The following is a 22298-nucleotide window of genomic DNA, read 5'->3' on the forward strand; positions in this document are numbered from 1 at the left end:
ATGATCAGCTGAGAGGAGGGAAAAAAGCTTCCTCAGCTAAGAGGAGAAAGAAGAGAAACGGCAGGATCGTCCCTGCCACCAGCCCCTGCTCTTTTCTTTATCCTCTCAGATGATTGGCGCTGCACGCCTCAGCTGGTGTGTAGAAAGCTGTGCGTGCGTTCTGTGCCTGCACGATCACCAAAACTGATAGTGGAACAGGTAGGATCCCACTGTTGCTTCCAACTCTCTTTGGTGCCGTAGAATAAGGCATTAACATCAAACCTCAATTTTTTTTACATAATCGTATTAACTAGCCATTTCTATAGCAACAAATCTAATCAGTGAAATCCAAAATCAAAGTTTCATTTTTTTTCCACCTTAAGCACAAAGTCAAGAAGACTAAATCAGTCCTCAGAAGAAGGAAAAGGCAAACTGATTCCAAAAATGTTGCCAAGAAAACTGCTTGGACTTGTTTGACTCAGAAGTATGTCCCCCTCTCCCTTCCCAAAAAAATAAAGTAACCCACCAACATAGTATCAACTTTTAATATTAGATTGTACATAAGTAAACGTGAATACTTCTAGCTGTTCTGTACTCTTTGGATGGGTTTTAGAGTCATGTTGGTTTCATGAGTCGTGAGTTTTAGAATCATGTTGGTGACTGATCTAAGAATGTTAGCATGTTTGCTTATATACAGTTCCTTCTGTCATAGTTTGAGATAGTACCTTTATGACAAGTATATACTACAGTACATTGCCAGATATAGTATATTCTTAATTTACATATAATTACATAATTGCATAAAATGCAATGAGACTAAATACAAGGAATATGATACATTTGATAAACAGAAATTTACACAATAAGGATAACTGTAAGGAGGGAAAATATTTTCTGAACAACTCAAAATCATTCAAATAGTTATAATCCAATCCCTACCCCATTCATATGTGAGTCAATGTCAAAGGTTTCTGTACTTGTTTGTGACATTGGCCCACAGGAAGATGGGATGGGGATTAGGACCCATGCATTATCCAATGACTGCCCTCTTGTTTTGGCCTAGTCCCCATGGAAATGACCTTGTATATGTATGTATGTATAATGTCTAGATTTCGGTTGATTAGGAAAGGTAACAATGGAGAGATTGTTGTGGGCTAGTGTGGCAAATTCTCTTTATTTTGTTTGCTTCTCAGGAGAATTGGAGATGCTCCAGAGGGATGGAGAGCGCAAGATCCAGAGTCGGCAACAGCTTCCAGTGGGAACAACATGGGGGCCCTTTGCTGGAAAAATGGACTTGAATAACAACACACTGGTATGTTAAGAAGCAATGCACCAATGTTAAAACTTTGTTTGTTGTTCTTTAATCTCTTTCATTTATTAGCATAAATAACTAATGGCATTTAGCCCCCTTTCTCTTAAGTCTTGAGAAAAATACTGAAGGCAATGTCCTTTTGGTCTGCTTTTAATTGTTAGTGGATAATAGCAAATGTACTTGTGAACTTCAATCTGTGTTTTTAATACCTTATACATGGCTTTTGTTTTTTTAAATTTTGCTAACTTCCTTGGATGTTTGCTAGAATAGAAAAGCAATTATTAGTTCAACGAATAAGTATAGGTAGTTCTCAATATATCAACACAATTTGGATCAGAACTTCCGTTTTTAAATGGAGAGATTTTAAGTGAGTCAAATCCAATTTTAATACCTTTTTGCTATAGTTGCTAAGCGAATCACATGGCCATTAAGCAAACCTGGTTTCCTCCATTGACATTGCTTGTCAAAAGCCCTTAAGATAGATGGTGATCATGTGATCTCAGGACTCTGCAATCTTTGTAAATACATGCCAGTTGCCAGGTGCTCTAATTTTGATCACATGACCCTGGGGATGCTCTGATGGTCCTAATTGGGAGGACTGGTTGTAATTCACATTTTTAGCACTGTAATAACTTCAGACAGATGTTAAACAAATGCCTGTACATTGAGGAAACGCTACAGTCCTTTAGCTTGTGATATTCAGCTCTCTTTTCTGTAGACATTTTGAATCATTGTTTGGAATCTGTAGGGACAAAATAGAATAATGACTGTAGGTAAACTTAAATTAGAATATTAGCCTGTTCTAGATGAGCCTGTACTTACCATCAAATGGCAGTTCATAGCTTGAGAGTTTTTGTGGTCCCAGGTATGTTATTAGATGCTTAGGCATAAGATGTTTAGTTTCCATAGTTTCTGCTGGAATTTCATCTACTTTTATTCCTACATTCCTATTGCTACATTTCAATGGATTCTGCTGTTAGAATCTGTTGGCAAAGTTGCTGGATCATATGGTTATTTTTATTAAAACAATTTCTTTTTAATATATGATATTTATTAACAACCATATATAAATTCAGGTTACCATTTTTGAGACTTTGAATCACTGTTATGAAATACAGAATACAGAATAATAGTAAAAATACATTTAATTGTAACAAACAAATTGCAAACAAAGAGTGTGCTTCATTACTAATGCACAATCTGGTAATAGGCAAATATACTCAAGTCAGAAGTTGTTACTATCCTTCAGAATTATGAATCTTATATTTACAGGCTTGATTTAAAGTTCTGGGTTATTCTGAAATCTCATGAAAACTACAAATGATATTAAGAATATTGTATGTATCACCCGGCTTTTATTTCTCCATATTCCACAATGCAGCACAATATACCTTTTATTAATTGGCTATTTTTACATTACATAGATCTATTACAATTGCTTTGTGTGGGAGATGGGAGGGAATGAAGAGTCCAGCTGAGCAGCTTCTGTGGTGGTTGTCATTGATAACAGATAACGGATAATCAGAGTTGGAAGGGACCTTGTAGGTCATCTAGTCCAACCTCCGCTCAAGCGGGAGACCCCATACCATTTCTGACAAATGGCAGTCCAATCTCTTCTTGAAAGTCTCAAGTGATGGCACTCCCACAACTTCTGAGGACAAGCTGTTCCATTGGTTGATTGTTCTCACTGTCAGAAAATTTCTCCTTATTTCCAGGTTAAATCTTTCCTTGTTCAGTTTCCATCCATTATTCCTTGTCTGGCCTACAGGCGCTTCAGAAAGTAGCTTGACCCCTTCCTCTCTGTGGCAGCCCCTCAAATATTGGAAGACTGCTATCATCCCCTGGTCCTTCTCTTTACTAGACTAGCCAAGCTCAGTTCCTGCAACCGTTCATTGTTTATTTTAGCCTTCAGTCCCCTAATCATCCTGGTTGCTCTTCTCTGTACTTTTTCTAGAGTCTCAATATTTTTTTTATAATGTGGTGAACAAAACTGGATGCCATACTCTAGGTGTGGTCTTACTAAGGCTTTATAGAGTGGTATTAGTACTTCCTCCTTCTCCTGTCATTGAAGTTTGTTGATAAAATGTTCTTTAATATACACATTTGATTATTAGAAATAATTTGACTTCAAATAAAATGTAGCATGCCACTCACTGCAATGTTGTGCCTTGCCTAGAGGATAATAGAATTAAGGCACTGATAATAGCAACAATTTTCACAGAATATTTAGCAACTCAGACTTCTTCTCCTGCTCTGAAAAATGTCTCCATATTGGTTATACATAAGAAGCATATAGAGCAATGGCAAGAAAATCTAACAGTAGTTTAACTATTACATGCTTTCTGCCCCTTTCAGGAAGCATGCAAAGTGGTTAAAAATAGGTGTAACTTCCAAGGTTTTATTTAGGGAAGTGTTTGTCTAAATATTTAAAATCACAGCTTTTGTCTGTTGGACCATATTTCTAAAATATAAATGTTTAGGAATATATTGTATGTGTTAAATAGAATGAAGAACATTAACCTCAGAATTGTACTATGAGATTGACAGCTGTTTAACAGTTCACCGTGGCCACATATGATAGTCATAATATTCTTTTTGGTGAAAGAAATACCATAATTATGTCAAAAATGCACAATTTTTTCAACCCTAGTAGTAAGCATTTAATGAGCAGCATTGTGGTCTGGTGGTAAAGACACTTACCTCCCACTCAGAAAGTTGAGAGTTCAATCCTAGGTAGTGGCAGATGTTTCTCTGCTAGGGCACAAAGAAAAAAAAAATCTGCTGTGAACTTTGCATGGTGTCAGGAAGGGCATCCAGCCAGCAAATACTCATCTCCAATTAGTCACCCTGACTTTACCTTGAATTAAAGGATTTGAGGATAATAAAAAGGGAATAGTAAACATGGTTCATAGGAGTTTGGTATATCTCAGAATTTGCTATCTTTCATTGAATCATTTGATACTGAACAAGCTGATTGCAATTTAGCAATTTCATTGTACAGAAATCATTTAAGTTTTTCCTTTACTCAGTCTTTAATAAAATTTAAACACTGTGTACCTCCGTAAATTGGTTTATATTCTAAGAAGTATTACATGCCTGAGTTTAACTGAGTGGTGATTGGCTCTGGGGAGCCAACAGATTAATTAATTCAGTGCAGTAATTAATTGAGTAAGTGTGCCAGATGTCAAACACTCTTTGAATGGTTCATATTTCTATCTTGAATTATATTAACAATGTATATCTCAAAATACTGAGGGGTTGGTTATGTTGAATAAATGGATAGAAGTGTCATTTATTGCTGCAACAACAGTGAAAGATATTTGGTCAAAATCAGCTAGGATGGATGAAGAATTATGAAGGGAGTTAGCCAAAGGACCTGACTCTATTAACCTAAACAGAACTTGCTAACATGAGGTCATGAAATAGAAGCTTTAGCAGATGAACTAAAGGAAACATGCCAAATATGGCTGATTCATAAACTAGGCATGAGCTACGCTTACATAATAACAGTGCTGAAACCAAAGTGTCAAAGAATTGACATCATTGCTTTGATCGCTTGTCATAAAAACCTCTACAATTCTTTCTTCCTCCACAAAATTATAACTCTGATTCTGCATAATAGACAGCCTTTGTCTCTTGGCGCTTCATGCTGCTTTATTTTTAGCCATTTTTTTTTCTAAATAGGCTTTATGAACATTTTTAGCTAACTGTGGTTAGAACTGGGATGTGCATGACAATTGTTGAACGTCATATGGTCATTGCTTTTAGGGGCTAAAACGGCATGTGGATTGGAGTGATTTTGTGGTTGTAGTGCAGAATGAGGAAGAAGGACAACTGAATTTCTAACATTATTATTGATATTAGGCCAAGAATCATTGTTCCATAGATTTATCAACCTTGCAGAATTTTTGTGCAGGTACAATAAAAATGGAAGGCAGGAGAAGAAGAAAGTATTGTAAACTGCCCTTGGTGTTTTATGAATTTTATCTTTGAATACAGTAGGGCTTTCAAGGGCAATATTAAAGGCCATTGCTTCATTTTTGAACTGTACAGATTGTAGGACAGGATGAAATCAGTTCTCTTTTAGAAGATTTTGGTGTCAATCAATTTGCAAGGTTTATGTTGATGTCCTGTGATATAATAAATGATGGTTATCTTCAAGGGTTCTTAAAAATTAAGCACCTAAAATGAATAATAAAAGTCTGACACTTATTTTCAATTCATTTTTATTTTGGTCTTTGAAAAGCATAACATTTCTCTATCACAAGTGCCATGGTCTCGATGAACTCCTGGAAACACATTGAGAAAGGCTACTCTAGAGAAATATTGCAGCAAACACAACAAAGAACTCATTTACCGTGACCTGAGTTTTTTATGAATTGAAGTTCATGTTATCTTGAATTGAAGCTATCAGAAGTAACAGAAGCCGCAGCTGATTGCAAAATTGTATTCTCAGACTTCCTATACTAGATTTTTTTTTATAGCTCAGAAGTAAAGGATGAGGTACACTGGAATAATGTGGAAGGATCGGTGTTTATTTTGTTGTCAGGGTAGTGGACTAATTAGGATCACTTATTCCGGTGATCGAGTAACTCCATTTAAGATGGATAAGGTGCTGGTTTTTATTGCTGCATTGTGGAAACAGCTAATTTCAAAAGGGGAAGTCTAATAATGTGATTATTATGAAGTGGTATGCAAGCCCAAGTCCAAATGCTATTGCTATTATTTATGTTTCCAAGTTACAATGCATTTGTCAACTCTGAAGCTGGCCTGAGCGAGACCATTTTCTGGGCTTCAGTGTTGCCATACTGGAGCTGAGGGATAGGGAAGGGAGAATAGATATAGATGGGGTTTGTAGCAAAAAAAAAAAATGTTTATTGTTAATTAGGTGAAAACCACAGGAATATTTAAAGAGAATATTTTACCAGTGTGTGTCAATATGATATATCCAATAAACCAGTTCTTTGAGGAATCTATCTGCCTCAGAGTTAAATTTATTATGCGTTTATTACTTGGCAGCAGGGGTGGGATTCTACCAGTTCGCACCTATTCACTAGAACCGGTTGTTAACGTTCTAAGCAGTTCGGAGAACCGGTTGTTAGAAGAAATTACTGGCCTAATCCTGTAAGGAAGGCAGGAAGGAAACATTTTGGTGTTGCTTACAGAAACTGCCTCTCTGTTAACCCTTATTACATTCTTGGCAGGACTAGACTTCCTGTCTCAGGAACATATCTGGAGTTTTTTTTTTCCTCCTTTGCTGGTACTTTGCTTGTCTGGAGTGACCATTCAAAGTTACAATGGCACTGAAAAAAGTGACTTATGACCATTTTTCAACTTACCACTGTTGCAGCATCCCCACAGTCATGAGAGACCAGGGGAGGAGATGGGTGCCTCAATGTGAGTGATGTTGAGTTGGCCATGCCAAGCCAATAACATGACCAACTAAGCCACGCCCACAGAACCGGTTGTTAAAAAAAATGAATCCCACCCCTGCTTGGAAGCCTGACAGCGTTATCACTTCATAGGGTGGAGATGGGGTTTCAGTGTGTCTTTCCCCCCTTTGTTTAATAATTTCGACAACTCAAATTTACAAGATTGTTTATTTATTTATTAAATCTATTTGCCACCAGTCTTGTAACAAAATGACTGTGGGCCTCTTTCAGCATTAAAAACATTAAAATCCTAACAAACAAATATATTTAAAACAATAAAAACTTTGGTTGGCAGTGCTGCCTACCAAGAAATTTAATTGTCAGTGACTATTCCTTGCTGGTGGAAGAGAGTTGCTTCAAGTATACAGCTTCCAACTAGGCCAAGCTAAGCCAGTGCTGTGACTTTTCAAGTCATATGCTGATTTAATATACAAACAAATAACAGAATCATATTGGCTTAATACTAGTAATGGAAAATCAAAAATAAAAATTAATAATTTTGTAGCCCGGGATTATTTATTAACTGGATCAACCTGAACATTTCACATATGAATTATATCTGGGATGAGTCACTTCATGTGTGAAATCTTCCACAATTCTTTGGACACCTTCCAGGTGGATGAGTGGGTGTAGAAAGGTATCCCCAAAGTTGAAATGTTGAATTCAGTCATATCGTTGTGGATATCATCTTGACTTTTTTCAATCCATTCCATGGATAGACCTGACAATTGCCTTCCTTAACCTTCTTTTCTAAAGCTCCTACTTCTCTCCCATAATTCTGTTATCACATATGCAATAAACTCATCATCATGTGTCCAGAGCTGCATGGAAGTGAACTAAGAAAAATATTATCAAGTAGAAATGAAAGTTCAGCAAAAGGAAATATCCTTTCTCATTTCTTTACTTATCTGTATGCATTTATGTACTCAAGGCTTAACTTGCCACAGATGTAAGTGATTCCTTTATTGATCTGAAGTAGTGGGATGTAAAAGTTTATAGTATGATCAGTTGGCAGGTCATGAAGATAGTACAGGACTCTGTTGTACCAAAACAACAGCCTTCCATTTCTAGCCTTTGGGCACCCAAATATATTAACAGCATAATTCTCAGTGCTCCTTTATTCAGATATTTAAAAAAATAAAAGGAAAAATGAAACTTTTCTAAGTGAAGCTGATAGTTTTAAGGGGAGAAGGAACAAAGAATATAGAGCACATGATGAAAGTTAACTGTGGTTGATGCCATGACTTCATTAATCAAGTGGAGGCATTCTGAAAAATGGTTTTCTTGGGCCACAGCCATCTATTTTTTGGTGTTAATCTATGCCCTGTGGCAGAGTTCTCTGAAACGAAACAATGAGTAGTTGTATCATGCCCTCTCCCCTCATTGTTGTTGCCCCTGTCAGAAAGAAGAGAGGATGAATCAGGTCTGTATCAGCCCGATAAGGAGAAGAGGATGCCTGGGATGAAAATCTATAGGAGTAAATATGTGCTGTTTGGGTCTGGGGAACTGGTGGGATACAACAGAACCCTTTAAATGGAATTTAAAGCTGTTATCCTAATGAAATACTTTGGTGATAAAGTGCTGGGAAACATTCACATTTCCAAAGTTCAAAATGCAACTCAGATATTTACTGAGTCTGAGTAAACTCAAGGCTGAAGTCCATCAGGTACCAAGGAACAGAAAGATGTCTAATTTTTATGCTTGAAAAATTAGAAGGTATTTTTTGAGGGTGAGTGGGTGTTTTTTCTTAATTGTTTTTAAGTGTATGTAAGGTTCTTATTATGTGTTGTTTTGAATAATTTAATATGCATGTATTGGACCTATGAAGATTTTTGGATGGGATCCATACATCTCTATTGCTGTAAGAAGGGTATAAGGTGAAACAAATTTGTCTTCCTTTATCCTACCTCTGTAGTGCATGTTTCTGTTCTCTCTGCTTTGCTCTACATGCTATTTGTTATAAAAATTGGTGTACCAGTATTGTCTTACCAGTCATATTTCAATGATATGGGAGTACAAGTTTAGAACAGAATAGAATAACAGAGTTGGAAGGGACCTCTTCTAGTCCAACCCCCTACTTAGGAAATCCTATATCATTTCAGACAAATAATTATCCAATTTCTTCTTAAAAACTTCAAGTGTTGGAACATTTATAACTTCTGGAGGCAAGTTGTTTCACTGATTAATTGTTCTAACAGTCAGGAAATTTATTTTTAGTTCTAGGTTGCTTCTGTCCTTGATTAGTTTTCACCTGTTGCTTCTTGTCCTACCTCAGGTGCTTTGGAGAATTGCTTGACTCCCTCTTCTTTGTGGCAGTCCCTGAGATATTGGAACACTGCTATCATGTCACCCCTAGTCCTTCTTTTCATCAAATTAGACATACCCAATTCTAGCAACCGTTCTGTATATGTTTTAGCCCCCAGTCCCCTAATCATCTTTGTTGCTCTTCTCTGTACTCTTTCTAGAGTCTCAGCATCTTTCTTACATCGTGGCAACCAAAACTGGATGCAGTATTCCAATTGTGGCCTTACCAAAGCATTATAAAGTGGTATTACTACTTCACGTGATTTTGATTCTATCCCTCTGTTTATGCAGCCTAGAACTATGTTGGCTTTTTTGGGCAGCTGCAGCACACTGTTGACTCATATTTAAATGATTGTCCACTAGGACTTCAAGATCCCTCTCACAGTTACTGAGTTTTGAATACTGAGAATCTGAATACTGACTTGGCAGTTTAGGTAAACCGGTATTATCTTAGCTTCTTGAAAAAGTTGAATATATAAAAGGTAACCTCATGTAAGTTTACAACTGAAAGATCAAGAATACATGGAATATATTGTGGAATAAATCTCATTGTATTCAATGCAACTTGCTATAAATAGAATTATAGGATTGGAAGGGATTTTGGAGGTCTTGTAAACAAACCCTTGCCCTAGGCAGGAGTCCTCATACCATCTTAGACAAATGGTTGTCCAGTATTTTCTTGAAAGCCTCCAGCAAAGGAATACCCACAATTCTCGGAGGCAAGCTGTTGCACTGCTTAATAGTTCTCTGTCTTATTTCATTTCTCTCAATGAAATTCTTTCTAATTCCAGATCGGATTTCCCTCTGAGAAGGTTCCATCCATCGTTTCTTGTCCTACCTTTAGGTATTATGAAGTCCTCTTCCTCATAGCAGCCCTTCAAGTATTGGAAGACTGCTCTCAAGGCTCACTTTAATCTTCTCTTCATTAAGCTAAAGTAGCCTCCAAACCCTTAATCATATTTATTGTTCTTCCTCTTCCTTGGGCCTGAGCATCTTATTTTGTATTGTAGCTAGAACTGGATGCAATATTCCAAATGTGGCCTCACCAGTGGTACTTTCACTTCCCTTGGTCTTGGTATTATCTCTGTGTTGATTCAGCTCAGGACCACATTGTTTTTTTGGCACTGTGCTACAGCTAGCTCAAGTGGTGGTCCACCAGGCCATCTAGATTGCTCTCATAGGTACTATCTATTTAGCCAGCTGTCTATCCTGTACCTGTGCATCTGTTTTTTCCTGCCTCGGTGCAGGATCTTACTTTTCTCATGATTGAACTGCAACTTGTTGGATTCGGCTCAGTGCCTTCTAAACCTTGAATATTTCTTAAACTGAAGTATTTTGTACTTGATAAACTAAGACAACTAAACTATTTTTTTACTTGATGTACTCAAAGGTGAGCCAATTTTCACAAAAATGATTAACTCTTTGTTTCATTGTAGGACAGCTAATTTTAGAAGACAATGATATTTGAAATCAATCTTGCATACCTATGAAACAAATTGTTTTATAGCATTAGTTCCTGAATAACATGAATTTTTATATGTGTTCAGTACCTGGTTTCAAACAAATATTTAACAACTTGATCCCTCCATTTAAAGGATAATATTAATATCCTCTTAAGTAATATTTATTATCAATCATTATCATGAAACTAAATCAGTTTAGCAGCAATCAGGTCTCCTATTGCCTCAAGCAATATGTCTGTTCATTAGTGCATTGAATATTTATACTTTAAATATTCCTGTAACATTTTTAAATTCCTGTAGCATTTTACATTCCTGTAGCATTTTTTCATTGAACACTACTTGTTCAATGAAACAAGTTACCCCTCTCAAAAGGCAAGCCTCTCCAAACTGATGCAAATGTTTTCAAGGAGGAATTTCTCATTTTTAAAAAGACCTTGCATTGTCTGAATAACACAGTCATTTTGTCATTCGCTGCCTATTCAGTCCTACGTTTAGGTTGTAGGTGGCCTATTATAGCAATAACATTAAAACACAATTCCCTTTTTAAAAAAAACCTACATTATACCCAAAATGCTGTATATCACACAGATTCGCATAATTTTTCTTAATGGCAAATTACTTCAAACTTTCATTGTTTCAGGGTTGTTCAGCAGCCTTTTGTTCTTGAGGTGACTGCTGTTCCTTTGTGTAATCTCGGTCCTAGTATTTAATCCAATTAGCCACAGGGACACACATAATCTTTTTTATTTATCTCTGTGACTTCCATTTAATAAGATGTAATGTTATAAGATCAACAAACATACAAGGGTTGCCATAACAAATGTGTGTTTGCTCCAATTTGAAATAAAACACATTTTCTTCTGTTTCATGTGCATAGCCCCCCACTCTCTCTGTGTATGTGTGTTTGTAGATAAATAGATAGATAAGCCTGATCTTTAGGTGCAACTAACAAATGTTGTGTTGGTAGATCTAAAATGGCAGATTGATAACTCTTGGCTTCTCCTAAGCAAGTGTGAGAGAGGGCTTGGGCTTGACATAGATAACAGAATTGGAAGGAACCTTGGAGGTCTTCTAGTCCACCTCCCTACTCAAGCAGGAGACCCTACACCAAGAGATTGGTTGTTCAATCTCTTCTTAAAACCCTCCAGTGTTGGAGCATCAACAACTTCTGAAGGCAAGTTTTTTCACTGATTAATTGTTCTAATTTTCAGGAAATTTATCCTTAATTCTAGGTTAGTTCTCTCCTTGATTAGTTTCCATCCATTGCTTCTTGTCCTGCCTTCAGATGTTTTGGAAAATAGGCTGATCCCCTCTTCTTTGTGGCAGCCCCCCAAATTTTGGAACACTCCTATCAAGATTAGAACACTATCAGATGCTGCAGCGGTGCTAATCATGAGTTTAAAACAGAGGTGGTATTCAGCAGGTTCTGACCAGTTCTGGAGAACCGGTAGTGGAAATTTTGAGTAGTTCGGAGAAACGGCAAATACCACCTCTGACTGATTCCGCCCCCATCTGTTCTTTGCTTCCCAAGTCCTAGCTGATTGGCTGGGTCTTCTTTTGTTGCCCTGCACAGGAGAATAGAGCTGGAAAGCAAATCAGTGGGATGGGGAGGGAATGGGATTTTGCAGTAACCTTCCCCCAGGAGTGGGGAGGGAATCGAGATTTTACAGTATCCTTCCCCTGCCATGCCGACCAAGCCACGCCCACAGAACGAGTAGTAAAAAATTTTGAATCCTACCACTGGTTTAAAACCTACCTGTACATTGACTGAGAAATAATCACTTATTCTTCTTCTGAAGACATTTCTTTTGGGAAACATTTTTTTATTATTTATAAGCATCATTTTTCCTGGGGCTTCAGCCTCAGATTCAAAGTGTAAGAGCAGCTGGATAGCATTTTAAGGACACCGAGTATTTGCTTTTTGATCTAGTGGTAGCACCTACCTCAGGGGATAAATTCATTCTAGATTCTACCTCCTGACAGGTACGTGGGCCTTGATTATGACTCACAAAGAAAAGGACACATTAAATGCTGAAATGTTTGTGAGAGGGGTCAGGCATCACAAAAAAATCTACCTCCTCCTGTGACAGTGTTGTCTTCTCTCATGTCTTTAATCCATCAAAGAGCAATACGTGGAGATACATACTGTATTTTATACTTACCTATCAAATAACATCCTATCCATTGATAAATCTCAGTAAGGTTGATAAAGTTATATATACTTTTTCCTCTTACAGATCTAATAATGAAAGCAGTGTGCAGGATTTTCATGTTGACCTTTACAAATTGCTAAGCATCTCAGCAAAGTTGTGCCTTCTTAACATTCCTAGCGTACTTTGATTCATGCTAGTATTTAGCACTTGTTGAGTGTTAGACGAGATCTGTACTGACAATTCGTGTTATCGTGTCTACACCAACTCACAAAATGGCATTTGTATGTCAACTGGGCCTCACTTGCAAAAATAGCATAAATATATCCTCTGAAGATTCTCTATTCAAGGACAAGAGGGAGAATGAAAGTGTAAAATTTCATGGAATCTAAGCAGGAATGAAATAATATGGTTTTGTAGATTTGTATAAATGTGACTATGATTTTGATAATGATAGAGTGATCCACTTCTTATCAGTAAACTCAAAAAGGTTTAAAATCTTCCTTTAAATATAAATAAATAAATAAATAAACAAACAAAATAACAAATTGACAGTTTTTCCAAATCTTAAAATCTATGTCAACTGAACAGAACGGAAGGAAAAAATATATAATTCCTTTCCTAAAGAATGCCAGAATATTTTCTTTCTTATTTCCTGGCACAATAAAAGCAGGGGTGGGATTCTACCAGTTTGCATCTATTCGCTAGAACCGGTTGTTAACATTCTAAGCAGTTCGGAGAACTGGTTGTTAGAAGAAATTACTGGCCTAATCCTGTAAGGAAGGCAGGAAGGAAACATTCTGGTGTTGCTTACAGAAATTGCCTCTCCGTTAACCCTTATTACACTCTTGGCAGGACTAGACTTCCTGTCTCAGGAACTTCTCTGGAGTTTTTTTCCCCTCCTTTGCTTGTGTGGAGTGACCATTCAAAGTTACAATGGCACTGAAAAAAGTGTCTTATGACCATTTTTCAACTTACGACTGTTGCAGCATCCCCACAGTCATGGAAACCAGGCAAGGAGATGCGTGCCTCGATGTGAGTGATGTTGAGTTGGCCACGCCCAGCCAATAACATGACCATCAAGCCATGCCCACCAACTAAGCCACGCCCACAGAACCGGTTGTTAAAAAATTTGAATCCCACCCTGAATAAAATGCACATAAAACTGGCAATGTCAGGGAATGCATGTGAAAAACAAATAGATATGTTAAGATATAAACTGTATGGGCCAGAGTGGCAGATTCATACTTTCTGTTTGACCCATCCCCAATATTTATTTATTTATTTATTTATTTGATTTGCCAATTGTTTACAAGATAAGTATAAGTGTATACATGGTTGTGAATACATGAAATGGGTACATATAAGAAAAATAAAAGAAGAATAAGAGAAACAATAGGACAGGGACGGTAGGCACGTTGGTGCGCTTATGCACGCACCAATATGGGCTATATGTGTTTATGCATGATAAAGTGAGCTATAATCCAAAAAAGTGTACATCATATTTCATTTGTCAGTCTTTCAGCTTCTACAGAACTTGTTTTTCCTGGAATAGATTATGATGCATAGCCTGTTGAAAAATGAAACAAGCTACTCTTAATTTTCAACCCTGATAATTAAAATTATAGCTTCCAATTAAAATTGGTTCCCACCAATTAAGCTGATTGATCTACATATTAAACAATTAAAGTAAATACATGAATAAGTAAACATAAATGTTTTTCACAGTGTTGTCCAAACCAATTAAATTGTAGTGTTGAATTTAAATTGATTTTGTGTCACTACATTTTTGCAAGTTATAATGTAAACAGCCCAAAATATGGAAAGAAGAGCTGGAAATATCCAAAAGATAGTTATTTATGTGATTCTTCTGACTAGTGGATTTATTCACCAGAGACAAAAGCAACTGACAATAACAGGGCAAGCTAATCCTAACCCTGAGATATTTATATGGATTTGGAACTTTATGGCCATTTTGTTCTCATGACTTAGACTTGTTAATATTACCTTTGAGCCTTCAACGTAATGTTCAAGTAATGATGGGTAGAAGTCTCTAAAATACAGTATAAATTGATAGTGGGGAAAAGACTGGTGTTTCCTCGCTATTTTCAGTTAAGTTAAATGCCTTTTTTTTAGATGATGCAGTCCAAAATTGATTGCATTTCTAATCAGTTACTAACCATGGGTGACTCCCTTCTCCCTTTGGGGAACAGCCAAGCTTGTCTTATGATGCATGCTGTCACCTGCTGGGCATCTAGAAGTAATGTTTAGAACATTCTTTCTTATATTCCAAAGATGCTTTTCCAAAAGGCAGATGGATTATCTTGGTATTTTCCCTTGAAAACATTTCAGTTTTTACCCAAGAAGCTTCTTCAGTTCTGGGTGAATGGTGGGTAATGGAAAGATTTATATTCCTAGCGGTCATCTGGTTGTTGGCACTCTGAAGGCGCCCTCCATAGCTCTCTGAGTGTTGTTGAAGCCATTTGGGAGTTTATCTTTATCTCAGGGTCATGTGAATTAGTGTGTAAATGGGTATGGAACCTTTTTGGTATAAATCCTTCCATTTCCCACCATTCAGCCAGAATGAAGAAGCTTCTTGTATGAGAAGTGAAATGTTTTCAAGGGGAAAAAACTAAGAAAGGCCGGTTGCCTTTTGGAAAGCTACCATTGGGACAACCATGACCCGAATAATTGAGAAGCACCGTAGACCCCTTGACATAGTCTATATATCGGGATTGTAAAAGTAGATTCTCAGCAGATCTTAATAATTGGACCTACTCCCATGTTTTTATTCTTGTTTTTCAGTTGGGGAGTGAGGATAGCCATGATGGCTTAAGAATGATGGAAAGATGTGTAGAAGAGAACCATTGTATCCACAACAGTGACTCAAATAATGAAATATAGGTAGTTCTCAACTTATGTCCATTTGTTTCATGAACGTTTGAAGTTGCAACAGCACTAAAAAAGGTGACTTACCACCAGTACTTGTGCTCACAACTGTCACAATATCTCTATGGTCACATGATCAACATTTGAGCACTTGGCAACTAGCATGAATTTACAGTGGTGTTCCATTTGCAGCTTTCCCAGCCAACTTCCATCTACCAAAATCAATGGGGGAAGTCAGATTCATTTAACAACTGTGTGATTCACTTAACAACTGCAATGGTTTGCTTATCAAGCATGGCAAAAATTGTAGAATCTGGCAGAACTCACTTACCAACTGCCTTGCTTAGTGATAAAAATTCCAGTATCAATTGTGGCGTAAGTTGAGGGCTATATGTAAGGATCCAATCTCAGCCAGTCATCGGGTCAGAGGTTTAGTCTTCTGAATTTTCAGATTTGTGCTGGAGCCCATCCTCTGGGCAACTTCTCTCTAGTGGAGTATGTGCTTTGGGCTATTCTCTGTGTGGTATTTATATGGTGCCTGGTTGTATGTGGCTTTTTAGTTGTTGATTGGGTTGTATAGAAAGTACTATGTATAAACTCAAACAAAGCAAAAGGGGGAAAGTTCCTCCTATCATTGATATTTCATTGATATTTGGGACCCTTTTATTCCGGTGTGAGGAATACCGTTCCCACTTTGATCCTTACCAGAGGTTTTGCACCAGCCAAGAGTATGCATATAGAAATATCTATGACTATGGGAAGGAGAGTTAGAGAGAAAGGGAGCAGCATGGGAGGCACACATATTGATAGATTAAATTTGGACTCACCATAATTAGAAGACTTTCAATACTTCACAATACTCAGTACAAATGAACATGATTAATAATTTTTTTTAAAAAACCACTGGCATAAAACCTACTGCTTTCTCCATCCAATAAATAGAGATGGTCAGCAAAACACAATCTCAGCTTGGGGAAACAAGACAGTGTGAGAAAGAAAGTTAATCAAGCCATGGTTAGAATGCAGTATTACTGGCTAATTCAGCTCACTGCCAGGAGTTCGAGCCTCACTGGCTCAAGGTTGACTTAGCCTTCCATCCTTCTGAGGTGGGTAAAATGAGGACCCAGATTGTTTGGGACAATATGCTGACTCTGTAAACCACTTAGAGAGGGCTGTAAAGCACTGTGAAGTGGTCTATAAGTCTAAGTGCTATTGCTAATGCTGACCACCTTGACTCTTTTGGTGTAAGAAGAAGGGAAGGGGAAATACTGCCAGCTTTTAAGATTCTATCCCCCCCCCCCAGTTCAGTCACGTCTGATTCTTGGTGACTGCCTGGACAAGTCCCTGCAGTTTTCTTGGCAAGGCTTTTCAGAATTGGTTTGCCATTATCTCCTTCCTAGGACTGGGAGAAAGTGACTAGCTTAGGTTACCCAGCTGTCTTTATTCCTAAAGTAGCACTAGAACTCATAGTTCCCCAGTTATTAGCCAGATGAACTGCTACACCAAACTGATTTAAAAAGTGTTTTTTCTTTATTAAAAACTATTTTTTTATAAAAACTTATTTTTATAGCTTCCCTCAATGAAGTTCCAGTATCTAGTCCATTTCATCTCTTGTCCTACCTCAAAGAGTTCACAATAAGGGAAACTTAGGTTAGGAAAAATAAATAGATTTATTCTCCTTCCCTATCAACTATGTTCATGGCTCTAAATTTCTGAATTTTGTAATGAGGCATTTAGAAACAATTAAAGATATAGCAGGAAGACTTGATGGATTTTATTATTTGCCAGGCTTTATTTTCCCATTTGCTGTTGATTTTCCATTAGGTTTTGTATTTTTTAAATTTCATTTGTTGTGTTGACAGGAGCTCGTGACTATTCAGATAAATAATCACAAATATTATGTGCATCTGCACATTATATGCAGGATCCTCTTGAGAAATATCAATGAAAACTGGATTCATAATCGTACTAAGCCAAAGGGTATTTTGCTTTGGGTTGACATGTGATTTGAGCTCCTTCAAGGTGTCTGAAAACCACCATGATTCCTTATTTTTGGCTTAGCTTGTTATGGGAGCCCCACTAATTGTGATATACTCAAAGTTAAGCAAAACAGGGATTACTGCATCGAGGAAAAGCAATTAATATGGGTTTGCATTCTACCCAATTGACGTGGTAGTAAGGCCTCACTAGCTACAGTGGTCAATATCATGCAAAGATGCTGCTGGATGCCAAATGGGGTTGATTTATCGTGTTTGTTGCTCAGTGTTGGACCTCATTTTGTTAGCTTGCCTTGTGCATTTCTAAAAAAATTATTCCCTAAGTGTAATTATCCCTAAGATGAGCCTTTTGAGATGCTTAAGTACCCTGACAACACAAAGGCAGTGAGATTACCTGATTAAAAAGTATATGTACATCTCTATCTTTTGTGCCATTTGAACTTGATAATGGAACAAGTTCGGTAGAGATAAAATCAGCGAATGCATTATATTTGGACAAGATACGAAATATGCAGATAACTCAGCCTTACCTGGCTACATTAACAGCTACTAGCATTCAGTGTTCCACATATACTTGATGGAGCGATACTTTCAGCCTCTTGAAATCAAAACATATTTCAGTATTCAAGATATCAGCGTTCTAAGTAATGCACCCACTGAAAGCAGAGCTCTGAGGCAGGTAGATTCCTCATAGAACAATTTATTGGATACATCATATTAGCACAACCAGTGAAATGACTCTGAAAATTCTTTCAGTTTTCACTTAATTAAAAAGTGAAAGGTCCCCTTCCCCCCCCCTCTCCAGGCATCAGTCACATTGTCCAATAATGGTGCTGGCCGGTTGCTCGGTTACTCACTCTTCTTCTTCCTTGCCACTTGTTGAAATGTCCTGGGTTCCCACAGGAAAACTTCTTGTTTTGACTACAAAACTCCAGCTAACTATTTTCCATCCTCCCTCTCTTCTTGCAACCCTGAAGCCATAAAGATGGCCTCAGCCAGGCTCGCTTCAGGGTTGACACAAGAATTAATTATAAACGGATAGTCCTCTGTTTACAACCATTTGTTTAGCACCCGTTAAAGGTTACTGCAGCACTGAAAAAAGTGAATTATGACTGGTATTCACATTACTGACTATCACAAAGGTCACATGATCAAAATTCAGGCACATGACAACCAGCATTTATTTATAATCGTTGCAGCATCCTGGGGTCATGGGATCGTCATTTGTGACATTCCCAGTTACTTCCAACAAGCAGTGTCAATGAGGGAAGTTGGATTCACTTAATGAGCATGTGATTCACTTAGCAGCTAAAATGATTGGCTTAACAATTGTGGCAAAAAAGGTAGTAAAATCAGGCACCGTCATCATCAGCCATTCAGTCGTGTCCGATCTTTGGCCACTCTGTGGATCAACACTCTCCATGCCCCTCTATCTCACACACCTCCTTCATATCTGCCACCAGTCATCCCAGTGTCATCCTTTATAGCAGGAGTGTCAATCTCAAGACCTGGGGGACAGATCTGGCCCGTGGGGAGCTTAAATTTGGCTTGCAGGGCCATCCTGGAAACAGCAAAGGACCGGCCCATGGTGTTTCTGCCAGCAAAACCGTCTTTCACTACCAGGTGGTTGCAGGAAGCCGTTGCAGTTGAAAATGGAGTTGGGAGCCCGTTTTCGCTGGCAGAGTGCTGTGGCCACCATAGGCACCCAGACATGAGTGATGTTGAGCTGGCCATGCTCACCCTGGCCACGCCCTCCTTGATGCCCTGATGCACCCCTCAGTGAAATCGAGTTTGACGCTCCTGCTTTATAGTGTTCAGCCAGTTCTAGGGTGGACCTTTCTCCTTGATCGCTCCCAGCATGAATGACTTTTCAAGTGAGTCAACTCTCATGACATGACCAAAGTATGAAAGCCTCTGTTTGGTGACCTTGGCACAACTTGCTTAACAACCACTATGTTTAGCAATGGAAATCTGGTCCAATTGAGGTTCTAAGTGGACAAATATCTGTATTTCAGAAGATCAATAAGTGAAGCTCAGCAGAAAGTTATGTTGATGTTTTTAGTAGAACAATGATTGAGCAGTTATTGGAACTATTTATTTTAACTAGTATTCAGTGTTAAGATAATAGGAATAATCTGCTTACACACAATCCTTTGCATGTTTGCTAATAAGTTGGCTGGTGCCATGGGGTTCTCTTGTGTAATGCAACAGAGGAAGCTGCTAGAGCAGTGTTTCTCAACCTTTCTGGCTTTGCGGATTGGCGGAGGGGGAGGGAGAGCGGAGGTTCTGTGCAAGCAGCCAGCAAGCGCATGCACATGCAGATCCACTTGCATGACCGGTGGGCACATGTGCCCACTGCTGGTGTGAATGGAGCAGGCACACATATACTCACTGGCTGCTCATGCAAGTGGGGATGAGCATGTGCACATGCCCTCATCCCCCACTTCTGTGGCTCAGTTTTGAACCACTCTTGGCCCAGTAGAGGGCTGTGGTTTGGTGGTTGGAGACCAGAGGTTATGACCATTTCTGGAGAACCAGTAGCAGAAATTTTGAATAGTTTGGAAAACCAGCAAATACTACCTCTGACTGGAGATTTTACAATATCCTTCCCCTACCACGCCCACCAAGCCACACCCATAGAACCGATACTAAAAAAAAATTGAATCCCACCACTGTTGGAGACCCCTGTGCTAGAGGTACTTTCACCCAGCTTTGGCTGGTATACCTTACTTCCCCAAGATACTCTGGTGATGGTAACCACTTGGAGGGATTACTGTAATGGGCTGCCTTTAAGCGTGACCCGGAAGCTTCAGCTGGTAGAAAATGCAGGAGTGAAATGACTGGTAGAACAATTCCACCTAACTAGAATAACATTAATTTTGAAGTGGCTGCATTGATCACCAGTAGATTTCAAGAACCAAAGGTGAATAGGAGTGCCTGAAAGAAATGGCAATTATCATACCGTGTTTCTCATATAATAAGGCTGGGTCTTATTATTTTTTTTTGAGCCCCGAAAAAATGGCTAGGCTGTCTTTTCAGGGGTGACTTAACCCCCCCCCCTTGCATCTTTGGGTGGGCGGGTGGTGACGGCTTGGATGTTGACCTCGGCGTTGGTGGGGCACTTCGTATCCGGGTCAATGCAGGCAGTACCATATCCGGGTGTGCAACAAAAGTACTTCCTAATGGCAAGCCCCCCACCATCCCCCCCATTTCGCATGTTTTAATATAGGCCTTAATTTTGGGGGAGGGGCTTAATTTCATTTCATGCCTATAAAACATGCTGGGACTTCCTATTGGGGGAGGCCATATTGTTGGAGAAACAGGGTAGTTGTTGTTTTATATAATGCACTATAATGTACTTTAGTAATATAAATATTGCTAAATATATTGTGGATACATTATATAAAACTACAGATTTTCGATTAAAATGGTAAAATTTCTTTTTATTTTTATTGTCTCTGAATTGTGGACAAGTCGGTGCAGTTTTCTAGGTAACATTTTCAGATATGGTTTGCCATTGCCTTCTTCTTAGGGCTGAGAGAGACTGTGTGGCCGAAGGTTAGTCAGTTGGCAGGATTAGAATTCAAGTATCCCTGCACCTGGTCAATTGTTTTCACAGGGCTTTTGGTTTTCGTCTTCTGCACAAGAAGAGATACTAAAGACTAATTGAAACTTGCTACAAATTCCTAGTGTTCCTTTTTTTAATATCTTTACCACACCTATTGTCTATAGGTCAAATAACTTACTTGTCAGTTTCAATATGTTTAAATATAGGCACATTATAAGACTGTCAACTATTGTTCAACTTCTGCTTCTCAGTTGTTTTTGCATTTTTATTGTATGCTTTAATTAATTTTAAAGAAACTTGTTTTCTTTTTATGTTTGATCCTATGTTGTGTTGTAATATGAGAACTTTTTAAAAACTTTCTCCATGCTATTTATAATAATTTTCTAGCAACTCTGTTACATCTCACCTCAGATGTATTTTCTTCTAGATAAAGAATCATTTAATTACACACACACACACACACACACACACACACACACACACACACACACTTATAGGAAAGTGTAGGAGAAGAGCAGGCTGAGATAGAAGTTGGGATTAAACATGTCATCAGTTTGGAGTCACTGCATTGCAAAATAGATCCAAATCCAGCCCTCCCTCCCCCTAATTCAGTTGGCCCTTATCTATACCGCTTCAGCTTTGATGCTAATTGATTAGATTCTTATGTATAATGTGTCCAATAATACTTGGCCAATAAAGAATTCTATTCTATTCTAAAATAAACTCTTCTGTACTCAACAAATGCTCCTGGTTATTTGCATCTGACAGGAAGTAACGCAGTCTTCTACTGATTTTAGCAATCTAAGAATGGACAGCCAGATATTGTAGGATATTCAAGGTATTTAGGACTTGGCTGGGAGCCTATCTATATCTGCAGTTCCGAGAGCAACTGGAATATGTCCAGGTTTCTCTTTCAGCCTTTTCTTTGTGTTTATTTATTTATTTATCTGGAAGATCTAGTATCATGTATTGCCAAGTATGGGACAGAAGTAACAGATCATCTATTTTGAAAGGACATAATTTCTTTTAGGTCTTTAACCAAGAAGGGTAATTTATTTTGGCATTTTTTAAAATCATAAAATAAATGTAATAAGCAAATTAAAAAGATTTCCAAGCAATATTCACTGCTATTTATGGATGAGAGACAAAAAGTATATTCAAGATTTTAATTACTATTCAGAACTTCAGTTTTATTACTCAAAAT

General features: G+C 37.9%; 1 protein-coding gene across 2 annotated transcripts in view; it reads left to right on the forward strand.

Moving 5' to 3' along the window:
• ZFPM2 (zinc finger protein, FOG family member 2) overlaps positions 1-22298 on the forward strand; it is a 354197-nt gene that overhangs the window by 164610 nt on the left and 167289 nt on the right. For both annotated transcript variants that reach the window (XM_026689877.2, XM_087962086.1), the window contains one exon: positions 1173-1291. In XM_026689877.2, coding sequence (XP_026545662.2) covers positions 1173-1291 — 119 coding nt within the window. The remainder of the gene's footprint in view (positions 1-1172; positions 1292-22298) is intronic.

This window comes from Notechis scutatus, chromosome 3 (assembly GCF_049901735.1).
Source record: "Notechis scutatus isolate UNSWTSFEM ecotype Mainland chromosome 3, rNotScu1.2, whole genome shotgun sequence".
Classification (NCBI taxonomy): Eukaryota; Metazoa; Chordata; class Lepidosauria; order Squamata; family Elapidae; genus Notechis; species Notechis scutatus.